The 18,655-nt window shown below is 45.5% G+C and overlaps 1 protein-coding gene across 2 annotated transcripts in view; it reads right to left on the bottom strand.

Moving 5' to 3' along the window:
• LOC138451688 (uncharacterized) overlaps positions 1 to 18,655 on the bottom strand; it is a 314,713-nt gene that overhangs the window by 16,705 nt on the left and 279,353 nt on the right. For both annotated transcript variants that reach the window (XM_069604923.1, XM_069604922.1), the window contains one exon: positions 18,551 to 18,650. In XM_069604923.1, the coding sequence (XP_069461024.1) occupies positions 18,551 to 18,650 (100 nt within the window). The remainder of the gene's footprint in view (positions 1 to 18,550; positions 18,651 to 18,655) is intronic.

The following is an 18,655-nucleotide window of genomic DNA, read 5'->3' as shown; positions in this document are numbered from 1 at the left end:
AAGAAGAATTATCAGGTGACAATGACTCATTTGAAGCTGCATTCAATGCAAATGAAAGCATTATAACAAATCTCAATTTCAAACAATGCAAACAAATGTTAGATAATGAACGCCAACAAGAAGAAGAAATTGAAGCTGGACTAGATAAAGACACCCCTGAGGGCAGTCAACCTTCTCTTATAGGATGCCAAGAACCACTTGGAGAACCACCCATTCAATATGAAGCAGAAATAGCAATCACTGAGGTAGAACATATCATGTATCAATCCAAACAATCTAAAGAAGACTTGTCAGTTGTGAGAAACCTGAAGGTGCCTCACCCGGTAGTCCCTGGGTATCTGTCATCCAGGTTGTCAGGACATGGCTATCGCTTTTGGATCCAGTTCCTGGGAGTAGACCAATGTGGGAGGATCACCTGGGGGAGGGGTACCCAGGGAGTGGAAGTGGGACACCGGATGGCGAGACGCGGTATCCCCTTCCCTGTAACAACTTTACCCCATTCTACCAGGAAGGATACTTAGGAACTCAACCCCCCTTCCCCAACATGAACACATTCTCATGGACAGCTCACTGTGAGAGAAAATGGACTAACACCCCAGCCGTATACCTGACATGTCCCAATACAATGGCCAGGCAAGGTCAGGCAATTACTGATCATTACACACACCTGACCTCCATCAGGCTTCCCCACACAGATAAAAGACGGAGCACGAAAGCACACTCTGAGCAAGGCAAAGCACACAAGGAAGCAGCAGTTCCAAGATGGCAGTTTAATACAAGGCGAAAGACGGCAAAACCGAAGATGATTGCAAGGAAGGAAGTGCCCTTGACCGTTTCAACAAAAGACTGTTACTTTCTTGAATCTTCGAGAATAGGAAATGTAAGACCAGTGTAAGACCAGCAATCGAGGCTGAAGAATCCTGCATTGTGTGTTGGAGGTACCCCGGGCTTTCCAGCGTCAATAGTCAAGGTGGGGATAATTGTTTGCCGCCATGGTACTGTCCTTGGCTCCTACAGCAAAGCACGGCCAGTGAAGTCAGCACAGCCGGTGAGTTGTGGAGACTGATACCAGACCGGTCTATGTTGAAGTGAAGGTTGCAAGCGGCAACATTGCGTAGTGAAAACTAAGGAGAACAGTGTATGAAGTGTATGTGGCAAGCGACGTGAGCACAATTAAGCCAGCAGGTGAGTGATTGAACTTTGAAGTGAAGATACAATACCTTAGACAGAGTGGTGCGACAAAAGTCTCTGTTAGGTATCCAAGGTGGAAAATGTGACAAAGAATTGCGAAATCGAAGTGGTCCTGCAACGGGTCAAGCAAAGCCCCTGTGCACATTCGAAATTCTTCGATAGTTGATGAAATCGCGGAGGGAGATCAGCTACACGCTTTTGGTTAAAGCAAGTTTGCGTAAAGTACAAACATTGTGTTAAAAGAAATCTGAGCCCCAGCGAGGGGGCTCCGAGATCTGAGTCAGACCGAGGGGATCCGAGATCTGAGCCCGACTGAGGGGGATCAAGTGTGTACCATTAGTCACCTGAGAAAGAATACTTTACGAGAAATTAGATACATGAATAAAGTACGAACATTGTGTAGAAAGGATCTGAGCCCGGCTGAGGGGGTTTCAAGGTGAATAAGGAATCGCCTAACAAATTGAGTACTTGTGATAATCTGGAAAAGGAAAATAATGTATTGTTTGTTTGTTGCATCAGGCCCTCTGAATGAAGAGACTTTGAAAGACAAAGAGACCTGGGCACGGAAGGTCCTAATGCTAATGGTTTAACTGTATCCTCGTGTAAGAAGCCAGAGACTGTCCTAAGCTCGAGTGTACCACCTTGTCCCATGCAGAAAACATGGGGAAGGGAGGCCAACGGCCTGAACATCCTGACATATCATTTTGTGAATACTTCTTTCTTTTTCATAACATTGTTTCTCACTCTATTTGTATTTAAAGGGAAGGATTGGCAATATGTTTATTAGTATAGGCCCTTTTATTTTGACAAGACACCACTAGGACTGTGTTATTATTTTATTTTATGGTCGCAGCTTGCTCCCATCTGTAGATTTAGGATTAAGGATTAACTAGGCATTTTTCAAACCCTTTTAGAAGTTCAATAAACACCCTTGAACTGTGGTCACTTGTGTCTGTCTTACTGTTGATACCATGCCTTCCTTACACAGTGCTCAAATCACAGGTAAATGAGGAACAACTCACCATTTATCTAGAAGTCACTGAAGATATTGAAAACAGTTTTAAACATGAAATGAAAACTTGTAGCTGTACAAATTATAAACCTCTGCTCCTGTATGCAGCTGGTTCTAGTAAAACCTTCTTATTAAAAATATTAAAAATATCAGCACAACTTATTAAAAATATCAGCACATTTCTACAAGACTTAACAAACAACAACCTTTCCTCTGTTGTAACAGTTCCCACAGGTTTAGCTGCCTACAACATAGGAAGAGTAACGTTATACCGACTACTGCTTCTTCCAGTAGAACACCAAAACAAATTAGAATACTACAACTTATCATCAGAAGCTGCTAATGAAGTACACAGAATTCTTAAACAAATGAAAGTGCTCCTGATAGATGAAGTAAGCATGGTTTCCAACCTCATGTTAGCATAAATTCATCTCAAAATGCAAGAAGTCCTAACAACCTACTAAAAAGAACTGTTTGCAGGAAAACACATTATTGATTTCGGAGACCTCCAACAGTTAACACCAGTAAAAGGTCAATCAATTTTCAAAACACTAGGACACAAAGAATGTCGTAACACACTCAGCAGCACTGGAAATGTTAATCACTGGCTTCATTTTTGTTACAGAGAACTAACTCAAAACATGTGTCAGTCTGCAGATCTCACGTATACTAACATTTTAAAAAGCATTAGAACTGGTCTGCTTACTAAAGATGCAAAATCCATATTAAACACTAGACTAATCCATGAGCTATATGGACAAAACACATCTGTTCCTGGTGTCATGAAACAATTATCTCAACAAAATATAAAATACATTGCCTTAATGCCAACCCTTGAAAGCTGTAGTTCATGCAACAATACAATGTTGAAAAAAGAAACGCAAACCATACTGCATATCAGCTCCACAGACAAATTAGAAGTGCACAGCATGACGACACTCCCTATGTGTCAACAAGCAACCGCACAACTAAATAGCTTAGAAAAATGATCTCCAACACAGCTGGGTTAGAAAAAGTATTAACTCTGTGTCTAAACTGCAGAGTAATTCTAAAACGTAAACTTGACGTAGAACAAGGTTTAGTCATTGGAGCAATTGGTACAGTTGTTGGCTTCCAAACATATCCACATGACAACAACATTCAGTTTGCCAACATCCATTTTGACAAACTTGCAGAATTTAAAACAATAGGCTGCACAATAGCACGTTTTTCTTCTTTTCAAAGACATGTACATAGGAAGAGAACAATTCTTTCTATCTGTTGCATATGCTGTTACTATTCACAAATGGCAAGGTCTAGCCCTATTATCATGCATTGATTGACATTGGCAGCACAGTCTGTAAAGAAGGTATGAGTTACATAGCACTTTCATGTCTACGTACACTCGAAGTTGTATTCCTAGTTAACTTTGATGCATACAAAGTCAATGCTGACATTCCTTGCATCCTAGAACACAACAGGCTACATGCACTGTACACCCCCATCTAAATATGTACCCTGTACCTCAAAAAAGAAAACCTTTTAAAAGAAAACTAATACAAACATAACCTATAACAGACCTCCCAACAATACTGCTAAAGAAACAAACAACAACTGCTGCGTCATCAAATAATACAGCCACACAACTGTCTAGTGTAAAATCAACTGCATCAAAAGACAAAGAGACAAATGCCTCTACTGAAAAAACATTTGCCGGTCCATCAAAGGATGCAGAGGCACAACTCTCTGGTCCATTTAAATTCAGCCACACAACTGGTGTACATTGCTATGCAAATGTAGGAATCAGTCTTCTCTTCCAATCGCCACCAATTGTTCACAACATTTCCTGGTACAGCTCAGACCAGTTCTGTTTGCAAATGCTTGTCCTTTACAGAAATGCCACAAATAATCCTGACAGCACTTAGAGTGTCTTAGGTATAAGGCAATAATTGAACTACTGTTGCAGGAATGGTAAAATTCACTATAGAAAAACAGTAAGATCCACAAGAATTCCTAATGTACTTACTACAAGTACTGGAAATCAAAAACATCCCTATAAATGAAATCTTATAGATTTCATACACATGGAAACAAACATGCACTCTTTGCAACCATGTTTCACAAGAGAACATCCTTAATGAACTATTTGTGTATGTATCCATACCAAATTCTGAATCCATTCCATTTCACCAGCTTTTGTAGCATGCAAATCATGGCATATTATGCCCTTTTTCTAATTCAGACAATCAACCAGCATACAAATAATCTCACTGAGCTATTATGTGATACTAATGCTTCTTAGGTACAATGCAGATCCTACCCAAAAAATTGCAAGCTTACTAGCTTCACACACAGCCAAGTATCTCTTGGAAAGAAAACCTTCACAACAGTGGGCATAATCTTCCACACTGGTGCCACAACCACTTCAGCCCATTATACTGCATATGTCAAAAAAGAAGTGGTTGGTTTGAATGTAACAACATCTACATTACTCCAAACATAGGTCACCAGCAAATCTAACAAATTCCAAATTAATATTCCTTCAACTTAAATTTAGTCATCAAACAGTAGCACAATAAACAGTTATAATACACCAACTGGTGTATTACTGCATCCATAATACTAGAGTAGTACTTTAAAAACCCAAAACAGTTAGAATGCACCAAGAGGTATGTAACTACTTTTAAAATACCCTTCATTACAATACACTTCAAATATGACATCACAGTTCTTGTTACTGCAAAACTTCTAGAAACGTCCAATAAAGTTAAAATACGCCAACAGGTATCTAGCTACTTTAAACATTCCCTTAATTACAACACACTTCAAACAAAAATACTATCACACTACACTAAGACAATTAGAAAAGGCTTGTGAAGGGATGTTTAATACCATCAGTTTAACAGCTAAGCATAATCAAAGGGACGTTCAAGCACTCTCTCCACATCAGAAAGAACATAGCACTCAGGGACTCATCAGTGACTGTACATGAATAACTAAACAATAGGGTGAGTGAGGCAGAACATTCAAATCTCACACTTCCTACATTTTGGGTGGCAGGAGTTCGACAAACATTTAGAACTTCCAGGGAGGTTTATCAGATGGATTTTGAGTTCATCCAGGTTTATGAAATTAGGAACTGGCTACTGCCATCCCTCACAGGGCCTTATCACATGCCACTTCCTGGCTGGCCCCTGCATTTCGCTGGGGCATGTGATTCCCTTTTGAAGTGCTCTTGAGCTGGAAATAAAAAAACAAGAATGGGGGATGGTGTCCAGGGGCCTCGGAAGAGGGAGGGTGGATATAAGTGATGCTGTAGGGGCAAGAGGGGCTGGTTCACCCCCAAATTGGACTGGTAATGTCATGGGCCTCAATGGAGAAAATATTCAAATGTATTGCAATCTCAGGTGGTTCGTGTTTCATTGTCAACAGGATTATTGACCTGGCCAAAGAGCGTGATTGTTCTCCAGTAATACCTATTACTCTGTAGGTTTAAAGGTCCTCATATTTAGGGGTGTGCTGTTGCGCACACTGCTGAATGGAGCATTGTGCGTGAGCTCTGCAGGCAAGCTGAGGTCCGGGAGTGAAAACTTGCATAATATTGCCTGGTTTTCCATCAAAAATGACTGAATTGGTGTGTGAAGATGTGGTCCACCCACATACCAAAAATTGAATGAATCGCTGCAGGAGTTCCTGAGCAACGTCGTGTGTTGTGCAAAGATCTGAGCGGCCTCTTGAAAGTACCAGAGCAACACGTGTGTTTGAATACAAAGGCTACGAGTAGCATCGCGGTACTGGAGTCGGCAAACCGCCCCGCCTCCACCTCAGACTGGCAGACGAATGGAGAGGCTGAGGTACGCAGCAAAACACAGAGCCGCCCTCCACAGAGACATACGCTGCAGAGAAGAGCATACGGGGGCTCTAGTAACGCTACCATAGAGCACCTGCACATGTATGGAAATATTGCAAAGACACCAACATTTCCAGAGAACAACATCTCGATGGACACCCCTGCTGAAGGTGAGCACGACCCATACTCTCCCCCCACACCGAGGCTACAGCAGGGGTGCCTGACCACATACAGCATCGGCTGCACCTGCCGCAACCCAGAAGGTCAGACATTGCACAAGACATTGGGGCTAATCAGAATGGGCAATGCCATGAAAGTATCAAGCCTCAAGCCGCGCCATCCCACGAGCGGTCCATCGAGAACAAGTTGCCCCCCCTTCCGGCCCGGGGGCTCTCCACCAGCCGTTCACTACCCATCATAGCGATTCGAACTGGAGCCCGAGGCACGCAGACCGGCAACGAAGCGGAGCAAAGCTATGTAGCTACTTCGAAGGCCAGCACGCTGCTCACGGAATATATAAACGCACATCAACTCTCCAGCTGTGTCTGCAAGTGCTCCGTTGCACCCAAGCAGTGAAGACCCTGGCCCTCCACGTACCCTGGAGGCTGGGTCGGGGGCAGGAAGGCCTGCAATAACCAGCAGAGGCATCACACGGTGGGGATCTGTAGCTGGCAGTACAGAACGAGGCGACATTTAGTGCCCCCATGAAACGTGCCATAAACTCTGCAGGAGATTACCCTGGGAACCTGAGAGCAGATATCGAGGAGTTATATTACCAACTACATCACCCCCCACAAAACGTGTTTCACACAACAGGAATAGACGAGCACCATACAAAACACGGTACTAACAGGGGTCAGGAGCCCGCAACGGGTCACGGGTGCGCATGGGCACTGAACCACATGGAAAGACCCACCACTGTGGAATATAATGTAGGAAGCTCAGGGCATAATAGAAACTGACCGTAAAGAGCCCGAATATCACTCTGCCCTGCACTCAGCCGAGATGTTAGGTGGGGAGAGAGCAAGGAGAGCAGACCCGTGCGGTCACTGGACCTGGACACATCAAACCCGGGTCCGGGGGAATCAAGAGCTAGGCACTCATCAGCATGGGAATCAGAGCTAGAATACCATAGTGCTGAGGGGGAGAGATTCAGTGCCACAATACGGGAAGCACTCTACCAAAAAGTGGGGCCCAGGACACCTGAGGCCCGGTAAGCCGCAATCATCACCAAACGAGGAGAAGCAGTAGTTACATTGCTAAAACAGTCCACAGACAATCAACAATTGGTGCTTGCGGCGAGTCGTGGTCAACTGCCCGCACCACTAAAGCAGCACCGCAACTCTATGACGGAAGACACAGACCTCCACAGGCAAGAAGAACGGCGGGCTCCCCAATATCATTGCGAAGCTACATAGACACTAACAGCGAACAACCACAGTCTGTCAACCCCATTAGAGGTGACACCTGCGCCAGGAATTGCGACAAGGCTGTATACAATGCTCAAATGGGCAGCGCCAAAGAAAGGGAAAGGCGCCAAGGTGAAATACACAACGCAGGTGTCCAAAGCAGGTGACATGAGAAATACTGGCTCCGGACAAACCATGCAATCCACACCTCTGGCCGCATCAGTCCCCACGTACCCCCAAGCGGTCTTTACTTCAATGCAGCAAGGCTTTGCAGCTCTGAATGACAGACTCGATGGCATCAATGCAAACGTGACCTCCATCAGAAACCAGCTTGAGAAAGCTACGAACCGCATAACAGAAGCGGAGGATGAGCTGGGGGCACTGTGACAGAAATGGCCAAAGACCTGAGAACAGTAAAACTAAAATGTGAAGATTCTGAAGCTAGGTCCCGTCGCAATAATGTGTGCATAGTGGGAGTACCCAAGGACGCGCTGAAAGGCCCAGTGTAAATAGCAGTGGAAGAACTGCTCAAAGAACTGTTGGACGACCCTGGCTGGTCCTCAATGTTTGTCATCGAAAGAGCGCATAGATCCCTGGCACCTCGCTCCAAGCCCGGAGACTACCCCCGATCTATCATAGCCAGACTAATGAACTATAGGGACAGGGATCTGGTACTACGGGCAGCAAGGGATAAACAAGAACTGAAGCTGGGCTCCAGCGTAATCCGGATCTTTCCAGACTATACACTAGCAGTCCAACAAGAGTGATGATCATTTACAGGTGTTAAGAAGATGCTCCGCAAACGCGGGGTGCCTTACGCAATGCTGTACCCCACCAGGCTTCACTTACAGCACAACAACAAAAGATATTTCTTTACCTTCCCAAAGGAGGCGGCCGCCTTCATCGGGTCTAGCATCCCAATGCTGCCCAAGAAGGCGCCCAGCGCCACGGGATCCACCGGCAGCACCTCACCATCACCCGGACAAGACGGCCGAAACAATTGACCCTACCCTGCACTAGGGAACATTGGACATGGGGCCACAGTAGCTGATACTTAATTCCTGAAGAATATTCGTAACAAATAGCTATGCTACTGACTGCCACTGATCTATCATGTGTACAGGAAACTTTCAAGTTTGGAAACCTTATGGGCAGTTACGTCATATTACTTGGCCTCGGCAGCCACGGAAGCACCCCCCGATGCAGGTGCACGATTTTGGTTATTGGAGTAGAAGGGATGTGGGTGTAAGTGGTGGGAGTAAATGCATAGTTGAAGTTCGGGGAACTATGAGGGAGTGGGCGGGGGAGTATGAATATACGGGGTGTTAAAGTAAAAAATGCACAGAATCATCTAACGGAAACATTATGGGACACTTGACTACAATTGAACCAACCAGATACAGTGTTGAGTATGGCTGATAAAGGCCCGAAAGGATTTAAAAGGATTTAAATTAATAAGCTGGAATGTAAGGGGCTTGGGGATGCCGGTGGGAATAAGGAAAATAATGGCATATATCAACAGGACCGGCGCCCAGATCGCGTTCCCCCAAGAAACACATTTACTGGGACACCAGGCAGACAAGATAGCACCGGGATGGGGCAATCTTCATTTCTACACATCTTACTCAAGCAGAGCATGGGGGATACTGATTCTAATACATAAAGCATTACCATTTACACACCTTACGACTGAGTGTGATCAAGAAGGGAGATAGGTGTTCGTCCACGGGAAACTGTCTGTGATGGAGGTTCTCCTTATCAATCTCTATGGCCCAAACACAGATGACCCCGGCTACTACCCTAATGTCTTCCTGACCTGTAACAGATATCCCACAGCTCACATAATAGTTGGAGGTGATTTTAACACGATACCCGACACCCAGATAGATCGCACATCCACCAGTCCCAGAACACTCACCCAAGCTGCACGTACAATACATACGCATATTTCTGATCTACACCTGTGCGATGTCTGGCGATCGCTACATGGAGAAAAGCGAGCATACACTTTTTACTCTTCCGTGCATGACATGCACTCTGGGATCGATATGTGGTTGGTGTCACAGAGAGTCCTGGGATGAGTGTCCGAGGTGACGATATTACCCAGAACGATGTTGGATCATTCCCCGGTGTTGGTGACCATGCAAAACACCAAAGTCTACCCACAACGATCCCTGTGGAGATTTAAGGTGACCGCTCTATCTGATCATGTGTATAAATCTAACCTGACACAACACATCGACAAATACTTCGAAAAGAATGATGGCTCTGTAGAGAGTCAGGAGATTTTGTGACAGGTCTTTAAGGTATATATAAGAGGCCTCGCCATGTCGACTGAGCTTGGAGTGCTTAAAGACATTCGAAGAGAGCTTGGGAGGTGGCAGAAGAACTTTGCCCAATTACAATACGCCATACACCCAACAGCGCAGATCAAGCTAGATATTAAAACTCAACTTGAAGAGTACAAGAATGAAGCAGAGCGGGAAATTTGCTACTCTGACAGGCCAGCCCGCGCTAGGTGGTATGGAGAGCAGGAACGTCTGGGCAAACTCCTGGCTAGGATGGTGAGAGGGGAACGGGGAAACACCAATATCCCCTGTATAACACAACCGGACAGGGTAGCGGTCACTGACCAGGAAGAAATAGGGAAAGTCTTTTATGATTTCTACACTAGCTTATACTCCCCCCAAAGTGCAGCCACAGAGGAGGATATAGACAAATACCTAGCGGGTACTCCCACCACACTTTTGTCTCCCGAGATGAGGGACACCCTGGAAAATCCTCTGATACAGGCTGAGATAACGGAAGCAATTAAGTCTCTGTCAAGTGGCAAAGTACCAGGGTCTGACGGGCTGTGAGCCGAGCGCTATAAAGAATTTTGTGTGATCTTGATGCCCCAACTTGATGCTGTCTGGACCGAGGCCCTAAAAACGGATAAACTACCTGAAAAAACACGAGGAGCGATCATAATTCTGTTAATAAAGACCAGGAAGCAACCTGAAGAATGCAGGTCCTATAGGCCTCTCTCACTAATAAATACACACGCAAAAATATTGGCAAAGATTTTGGCCACGCGATTAAACCGGTTGATGCAGCACATGGTCCATGAGGATCAGGCTGGCTTTGTACTGGGTAGATCCACGGCAATAAATATCCGTTGCTGCTATAACATATTGGCATTGATACCTAAGGACATGCAAGGAGTGGCACTGACACTAGACATGCAAAAGGCTTTCGACACTGTCAATTGGCCCTTCTTATTCAGGGTGCTCATTAACTACAGACTCGGACCGAACTTTGTGAGGTGGGTGCAGATACTCTATACGCAACCATATGCCAGAATCAGTGTGAACGGGACCCTTTCGGCAATCCTGCAGCTTGCAGCAGGTTCCAGATAGGGCTGCCCCTTGTCACCCCTATTTTTTGCACTGGTTATAGAGCCTCTAGAAGATTTACTAAGGGCTCAGCACAGTAAGATAGGAATCCCTCTGGCGGGCAAAGTAGAGATCATCACCCTATATGCAGATGATATAATGCTGTAAACATTTTCAATAGCCTACATCTTGATACATTGATCGCGAACTCACGGGAATAAGATCAAACCTGAAAAACAAGGACCACGATCAATGAGGTTTTAAAGATAAGAAGCTAGGTCAGATACCTAAAGATGACACAAATCTTGTAAAAACTGCAACGAACAGTTAAACCAAGAATAAAAAAATAAATAAATAATGCTGTATTTAAAAAACCCTGAAATCAACCTGGGCAGAGTACTGCACTCGGTCAAGGAATTTGGGGAATACTCTGGGCTGAAGCTCAACTCAAACAAATCCGAGATCTTTCCCCTCACAGAGGCCACCCGCAGACCCACAGAACTACACAGACTTTTATGGGCCCCTACACAGGTGAAATACCTGGGCGTTGAAATAGCACGCACAACACAAATTATACGCACCTCAAACTACGTAACAATTGCAGAAGCGCTATGTGCCAAACTTGAACGTTGGCGGTCCCTTCCAATCTCACTCATGGGCAGGCTCGCTCTGATTAAAATTATTATCTTACCTAAACTATTTTACTTATTCAGCACTGTACCAGTGTGGCCAGGCAGATCATTTTTTACCAGGATCCAGGGAGCCTGTACAGCGTTCATTTGGAATGGACAGCCCAGAGTGAGCTGGCAAAGGCTCACCCAAACCCTGCCCTGTGGGTACACAGGGCAGTCTCTCTGCTCCCGATTCTGAATTATATTATCTCACCGCTCAGGTACATTATGCCACATACTGGATAGAAGGGAACCCTCAGTAGCCACACGCAGTGATTGAAACACATAAATTGGGCCCGCTGAAGCTTTTACATAGAGCAGCAGCAGCCAAAATCAGAAATGACAACACCACCAGCCCGGCACTGGTAACATGCACAGCCTGGTCCAGAATGGCGGGGCATCCCGGACACGAGATCTTGTACCACCCAAACATGCTCCTGTGGGAAGCCGACTACCTCCCCCCTACACAGGAGAAGACACTTGCCACACATTGGAATACACCAGTTTGGGGCCCTATTCTTAGATAAACAATTTGTCAGCTGGGAGGAGATCAAAAAGACCATAGGGGAGAACCCACTACAGAAGTTACAATACTTACGACTGCGCTCAGCCATGGCGGAGGTGTGGGAAGTATTCCCTGCTGAGCCACGGATGCATTTGGGCCTGGGATACATATTTACCACTAATGTAACCAAAACATCTATTTCCACACTATATAAAATCTCAATATCTACCAAGGAGGTACTGCCCCTGGACGCAAGAGGGAAATGGGAAAATGATGTGGGCCACACCATTACTGACCAGCAATGGACAAAGCTATGCACACTGACAAGGAATATCTCTTACAACTCACGGTATCAGCTTATACACTACTACAGGTATTACACAGGGTCTACTACTCCTCGGCTAGGCTAAAAACTATATACCCTACAACAGACGGGAAGTGTCCCAGATGCGGGAGTGAAGAAGGCAACATACTCCATATGCTGTGATCGTGCATGCGACTGTCTAAATACTGGGCTGACGTTTGTAGCGTAATAGATGAAATGTCTGATCGACCCATTGTGTGGGATCCAGGTACATGTATGTTGGGTACAGTGAGTAAAATGAACCCCACTTGGCGTAAGTTACTCAATCTTCGTTTGTTACTAGCAAAACAAACAATATCGTTGTGATGGAAATGTAAGGAACAACCCATGAAAAATGACTGGGGAAGGGACATGACATGGGCTAACGATTATGAAGAAGTGTATGCCGGCCTACTACCTGTGCACAACCGCCCCAGAGATATATGGGGTAGATACAAGCAATATTTGTCTGATAAAAGTGCATGGGAGGAGAACTCAGATACACTGTAATGATGTATGTAAAGTGAACCCACTAGATACGATCCAAATAACGATAATGACGACAATAATGTAATGTCAAGCTAAAATGTTTTTTTATTTTTTTTAATTTCTTTTATTGATTTTATGCAAACAAAACAACAAAACCCAAACAAGCAGCATAATCATAACAGTTCCATTACACATCAAGTTGTCTTAATCACTGCTCCCACTACCCCTCCCTCCCCCGTGAGCCTATTTGTCACTCTCATTCAATGTTTGGCACTTGTGACCGGGTTTCGTTCTCTTCGGAGTCTGTTGGATCTGATATTACTCCAAACAATTCTGCTATTAGCGTTTTCCAAGCCAACAGGGTGCCCGCCTCCCCTTCATCAGCCCGGCTACTCGCTTCTTGCCATGCCACCGTTTCAGCCTCCGCCCATTTCTGCAAGTCCTTCCACCAAACATCCCCTTGGGTTTGTGGCATTTCTTCCACCCCATGGCGATCCTACGTTTCGCCAGCACATACGCCAGATTTCTCAGTTTCTCAATATGCCTGAGTTTCCGTGGCCTAGGAAACCCGCCCAACAAGCAGGCCCAGGCTGTGTCTGTGACAAGAGTAACCCCTTTATCAGCCAGTTTCTGCGCCACTTCTCCCCCAAAACACCTAATGATCAGGCACGACCAGAACATATGTGTCATGTCAGCATTCTCCAGGTTACATTTAGGACACACTTGTATTCCAGCGTTTCGGAACTTAGATATCCTCAAGGGGGTCATGTATGCCCTATGCGTTACATACAGCTGTATTTGTTTTAATCTGGCATTCCTAGACACTTTTTTGTGGTAGCCCAGGGCACGCTCCCACACCCCATCCTCCATCGGGGCCCCCACTTCCGCCTCCCAGTCCAGTCTCAGATGTGTCAAATCTTTCCCCGCCTTAGCCATCACCATCTCATTCAGTCTCGAGATCTCATGACCTCCTTCGGATATATCGTATATTGCTCCCAAAACTGCATCTGGTTCTTCTATCAAAACTGTCTCTGGCCAGGTGTTCTTAATCATCCGTACCAACCTAATATACGTGACATATTGGCCCGTGTGTAGCCTCGCCTCTTCGCTGAGTTCTATGAATTCCTTAATGGATCCATCTTGCCAAACATCGCATAGCGTTGCCAGCCCCACCGATTCCCAGTAGGTCCTAACAATCACCCTCAACTGATTATCCCCTCCTGCCAAAGCAACCAGCGGTACCTGCGGGAGGCACGGGCATGGGACTTCCATCAAACGACAAGCCCTACACCAAACTTTCCATCCAAGCCTCAACATCGCAGGACGCCCCTTCATTTCGGTATCAGACAGCCAAATCATTTCTTTCAAATAAAATGGGGCACAGTCCTGTGCTCAGGGGTCACTTCATCAGAAAGCCACTTAGCTACATATTGTAACTGTCCCGCCAAATAATAAACCTCAAAATGAGGCAGTCTGATACCTCCTTTTTCATAAAAGTTCTGCAATTTCCAAAACGCCACTCTGTTTCGGGTACCGTGCCACAGGAAATCCCTACACATGCTGTTCAATTTACTAAAAAAACTTCTTGGGTATTATGTATGGGATTTTACTAAAGTAATGCAGGAGTCTGGGCAGAACTACCATCTTAAGCATAGCCCCCCGCCCCATCATCGCCATTGGCAATCTTGCCCAGAACTGCATGCTGTTCCTAATTTTCTCGACGGCTACTTCTGTATTACGTCTGTGTTCTTCTTCCACCATGTGATCTACATCTACGCCCAAGTAACGAAAAGCGCTAGTTGCCCATGGTACCTGTAGCACCGGTAGTCTATCTACAGGGGTCCCCTCATAGCTACCCAGCAGGAATATGACAGACTTTTGGGGGTTCACCGATATGCCCGACAACTGCATACCTTTCCATCACCTCAAGTATGTATAAGAGATTTTCTTCTGGGTATTGCAAGTACAGCAACAAATCATCTGCGTACAAGGATATCAAGTGTCGCTCCCCTCCTACCTCAATGCCTATCGCATCATACTGTGCCCAAAGGCATATCACCAGAGGTTCCAGGGCTAAGATGTAAAGCATCGGAGACCAGGGGCACCCTTGTCTGGTGCCTCTACCAAGTTGCCATCTCGCGGATATCACCGCTCCAGTACAGACCCTGGCAAGCGGCTCACTGTACAACATTTTAGCCCATCTGATATAGCCTGGCCCCATCCCATACCCTTCCAAAGCAGCCAATAGACACGACCACTTGACCGAATCAAAAGCTTTAACTGCGTCTAGAGACACTATCGCCATCTCACCCGATGGAGTCGCCTATGGTTGTGTGTTATGTTCCTGTTCGGGACATAACCCGTTTGATCAGGATGTATGAGTCTACCAATCACTTTCTGCAGTCGATTTGCTAGGACAGCCGTGAGAATCTTGCTGTCCTGATTTAGCATTGACAAAGGCCTGTAGGAACCACATCTATGCTCCGGCTTATTGGGCTTGGGCAGCGGTATTATAATCGCCTCTCTGAGTGACTCAGGCAACCGTCCTATCTCAAATGCTTCATTAAGCATGTCCAGCATTGGGGGGAGGATTTCCTCTCTATATACTTTATAGAATTCGCTGGGGAACCCATCTGCTCCCGGGGTCTTACAGGTAGGCAACTGCTTCACAACCTCCTCTAACTCCTCCAACGTGATTGGCTCATCTAACTCCTCCCTCTCCTCTTCACTTATCTTGGGCAGCCCTATGTCTTCTAACGTCTCAATTATCCTGTGTTGGTCACCCATCTCATCATCTCTGTACAGTACTCTGTAATATTCCACAAATTCTTTGTTAACCCCCTCTTGCGTGGCCACTTCCTCCCCGTCCTCCCTAATAATGGTCCTAATCGGAGGCCTAGGGGTCTCGCTTTTGTATAGCCAGGCCAAAAGGCGGCCTGTCTTATCTCCCCCGCGTGCTGCCTCTCAACATATTTCCTATAATTGAGATTACAGAGTCTTTCCCAGTGCCCTGCACATTGTTGCTGTAGTTGGAGTACCAGCTCCGTGTCTACGTCACCGCTCTTCAATGCTGTTTCTAGCTCGGTTTCCGTCCTCTGCAGGACAGCCAAGACCCCACCCTGTAACCCTCTTGACTTAGCAATGGCCGCCCCCCGCATCACCACCTTAAAAGCTTCCCATAATGTGCCCGCGGAATCAACACTCCCAGTATTCTTCTCAAAGAAGTTAGTAATCTCTTCCCTTATATCTTCTCTAAAGACTGGATCTTTAAGCGCCTCCGCTCGGAGGCGCCATGTAGGGATCTTCGCCCTCGGGGGGCAATATTGCCATCCGAGGATCAGGGGTGAGTGATCCGAGAGGACCTTAGCCCTATATTCGATTTGGGTAATCTCAGACATCACATCTGCTGTAGCAAAGACGTAATCGAGCCTAGTGTGCAGTTGATGCGGGGCTGAATAGTGCGAGTATTGCCTTTCAGTGGGATGTTTCATCCTCCACGCATCTGTAAAGCCAAAATCAGTTAGCAGTGTCTGCAACGCTCTCGCCGCTGGGCCAGGCTTACCCACCTTGCCATCTGATCTGTCCACCACAGGATCCAACACACAATTAAAGTCCCCACCCCAGATCACCGCGCTCCCTATACACTTACTAAGATTGGTACACAGGGCTCTGAAATATGCTGCTGTGTTTTGGTTGGGGGCATACGTGTTTACTATGCATACCTCCCTGCTCTCCACCTGTCAAGCTACAATGTTATGTCTGTGTAAGTTAAAATAAAACTTTAAAAAAAATAAAGTTCCTCATATTTACCCCGTTGACCAGCAGAAGCCCAGATATATTTGTTCCCCTTCACACGTTACTCTCAGAGCTTTCAATTGTCTACCTTTGGTGGGTCTGGCTGTGGAATCATCGCCCCGTTTGCCAATACTTCAGTGGATTGCGTTCTTGATTGTAAACTAAATGTGTTGTTCATATGCCACTTTCCTATGCATAGTTTCCTTTCAGACAGGCTTTTAAACTATTTTATCCAAACCTGGTCACTTGGTTCTATACCAGAATATCCAGCTGTGTGAGTTTACACAATAATCCACTCACCTACCCTCGGAGGGTGCTGCTTTGTCCAAAAGATGAGGTATGGATGCGATTTAACCTTTACAATTCTCTTGAAATGTCGTAAACATACAAGGCCCCAACACGATATACATCCAAAAATTGCAGATTGCAAAAAAGCAAGGTGTGATTTGTAATGTGCATCTACTAGATTGCACATTCATGTAGCAGGCAGTAAATCTGCATTTCTATGGTATCACATTGTTTCGCTGACAGTAATTACTTTGTGGTAATTTACCACAGAGAAATTACGTCGAAATGCCATCGAGAAAATATAGCTATTTGTGAGTAGAGGGTAAAATGTGGTTGGGAGGGTTTGGGGTAGGGACAGTAATGAAGGGGATACGGCATGGGGAGCCCCCGAATATTTAAAAGAAATGCTGATTACATTGTGGTAAATTACCACAAAGTAATTACTGTCGGCAAAGTGACATGGAACCATTTCTATCAAAAAAGACTGAAATGCATTTGTGCACAAAGAAGAGAACAAAGTTCAACGATATAAAGTTTTACTTTCCTGCTATACCCACACTGCCCAGTGTCCACCTTTGAGATCACTTCTTGCAGTTCTCAGGTGATATTTAAAGCCAAATATATCAATGCCATTCAAAGCACTCAGTGGTCATTGGTACGACACTGCAATGCTGTATCCTTGTTTGCAAGTGGCTTTGCTGCACAGCTCAAGTATGATAGAGAAGGGAGTCTGGTGTCCGGATGAATGTTGTATTGGGTGCAAACTGTCTCGATGTTGTAACTTGCAGATATAAGGTGGGGCTTGAGGGGTGCCCTGAACTATTTGTTTATGGTTTTCTATTTGGTTAATGAATACACCTTCTGTGCAACCCTGTGTGTTTCATCTCACGAAAGAGGATGGAGTCTGTAGGGAATCAATTCTGTTAGATTGGGGATCCCATATTCATAAAAACAACTTTATTATGGACATAATGACGAGGAACCCGTGCTGTACCCGGTGGTAATGGGCCATGTCCGGAGTTAACAGGCGGGAGCAAAGCAAGGGCCTTTAACGAGGTCCCCAAAACATTACCACTCGGTACGGCTTAGGTTCGTCATCATTATGGCCATTATCACCTTTGTGGTTTCCTACGCGGGAACTAATGGTTTCCTACGCGGGTACTAATGGTGTTTTAAGTGTTTTAAGTGGTGTTGGGCAGCACAGCGTCGTAGTTTCCATGTCCGTTTTCTATGTTGATGGCCGTTACGTCATCAATGGAGACAACAGAGTTGTGACACTACCACGCCGCGGAGCACCGAAAGGTACGTTTAATTTCTTAGAAATTTGTTGAAAACTGCATGGGCGCCAAGAAGTGAGTGGGAAGCGGGTAGGGGAGGAGAAGCAAGGAAGGTGGCGCTGGCCAGCAGCACTAAGGCTGCTCAGAACACAGGTTTATAACGTAGGATCCAGCCCGCGTTCCGGGCAGCCTAATTACCCAACGCCCCCTTCCAATGTCTTTTCTGTAGGGAACCTTTTTTCATAAAGGTTATTATCCATAAAGGCACGGCAAGCCACTACTTGTAGGACTGTGGGTACTTAGATCTGCGACTGTTACTCCCATCCAAAGCTCCCACTTCAACTACCCTTTAACTGCCAAAGTTTACCTCTTGTGATACCTCCAAAAGCATGCGGGAATAACGACAGCAGCTCCAAGACCAAGGATCAAGACTATCGCAACAGTAATATGGTGATTTTTGAAAAAACCTGTT

The sequence above is a fragment of the Ambystoma mexicanum genome, chromosome 1p (assembly GCF_040938575.1).
Source record: "Ambystoma mexicanum isolate Mex_15411 chromosome 1p, UKY_AmexF1_1, whole genome shotgun sequence".
NCBI lineage: Eukaryota > Metazoa > Chordata > Amphibia > Caudata > Ambystomatidae > Ambystoma > Ambystoma mexicanum.
The sequence above is the reverse complement of the archived record's forward strand: the minus strand, read 5'-3'. Positions and strand labels throughout refer to the sequence as shown.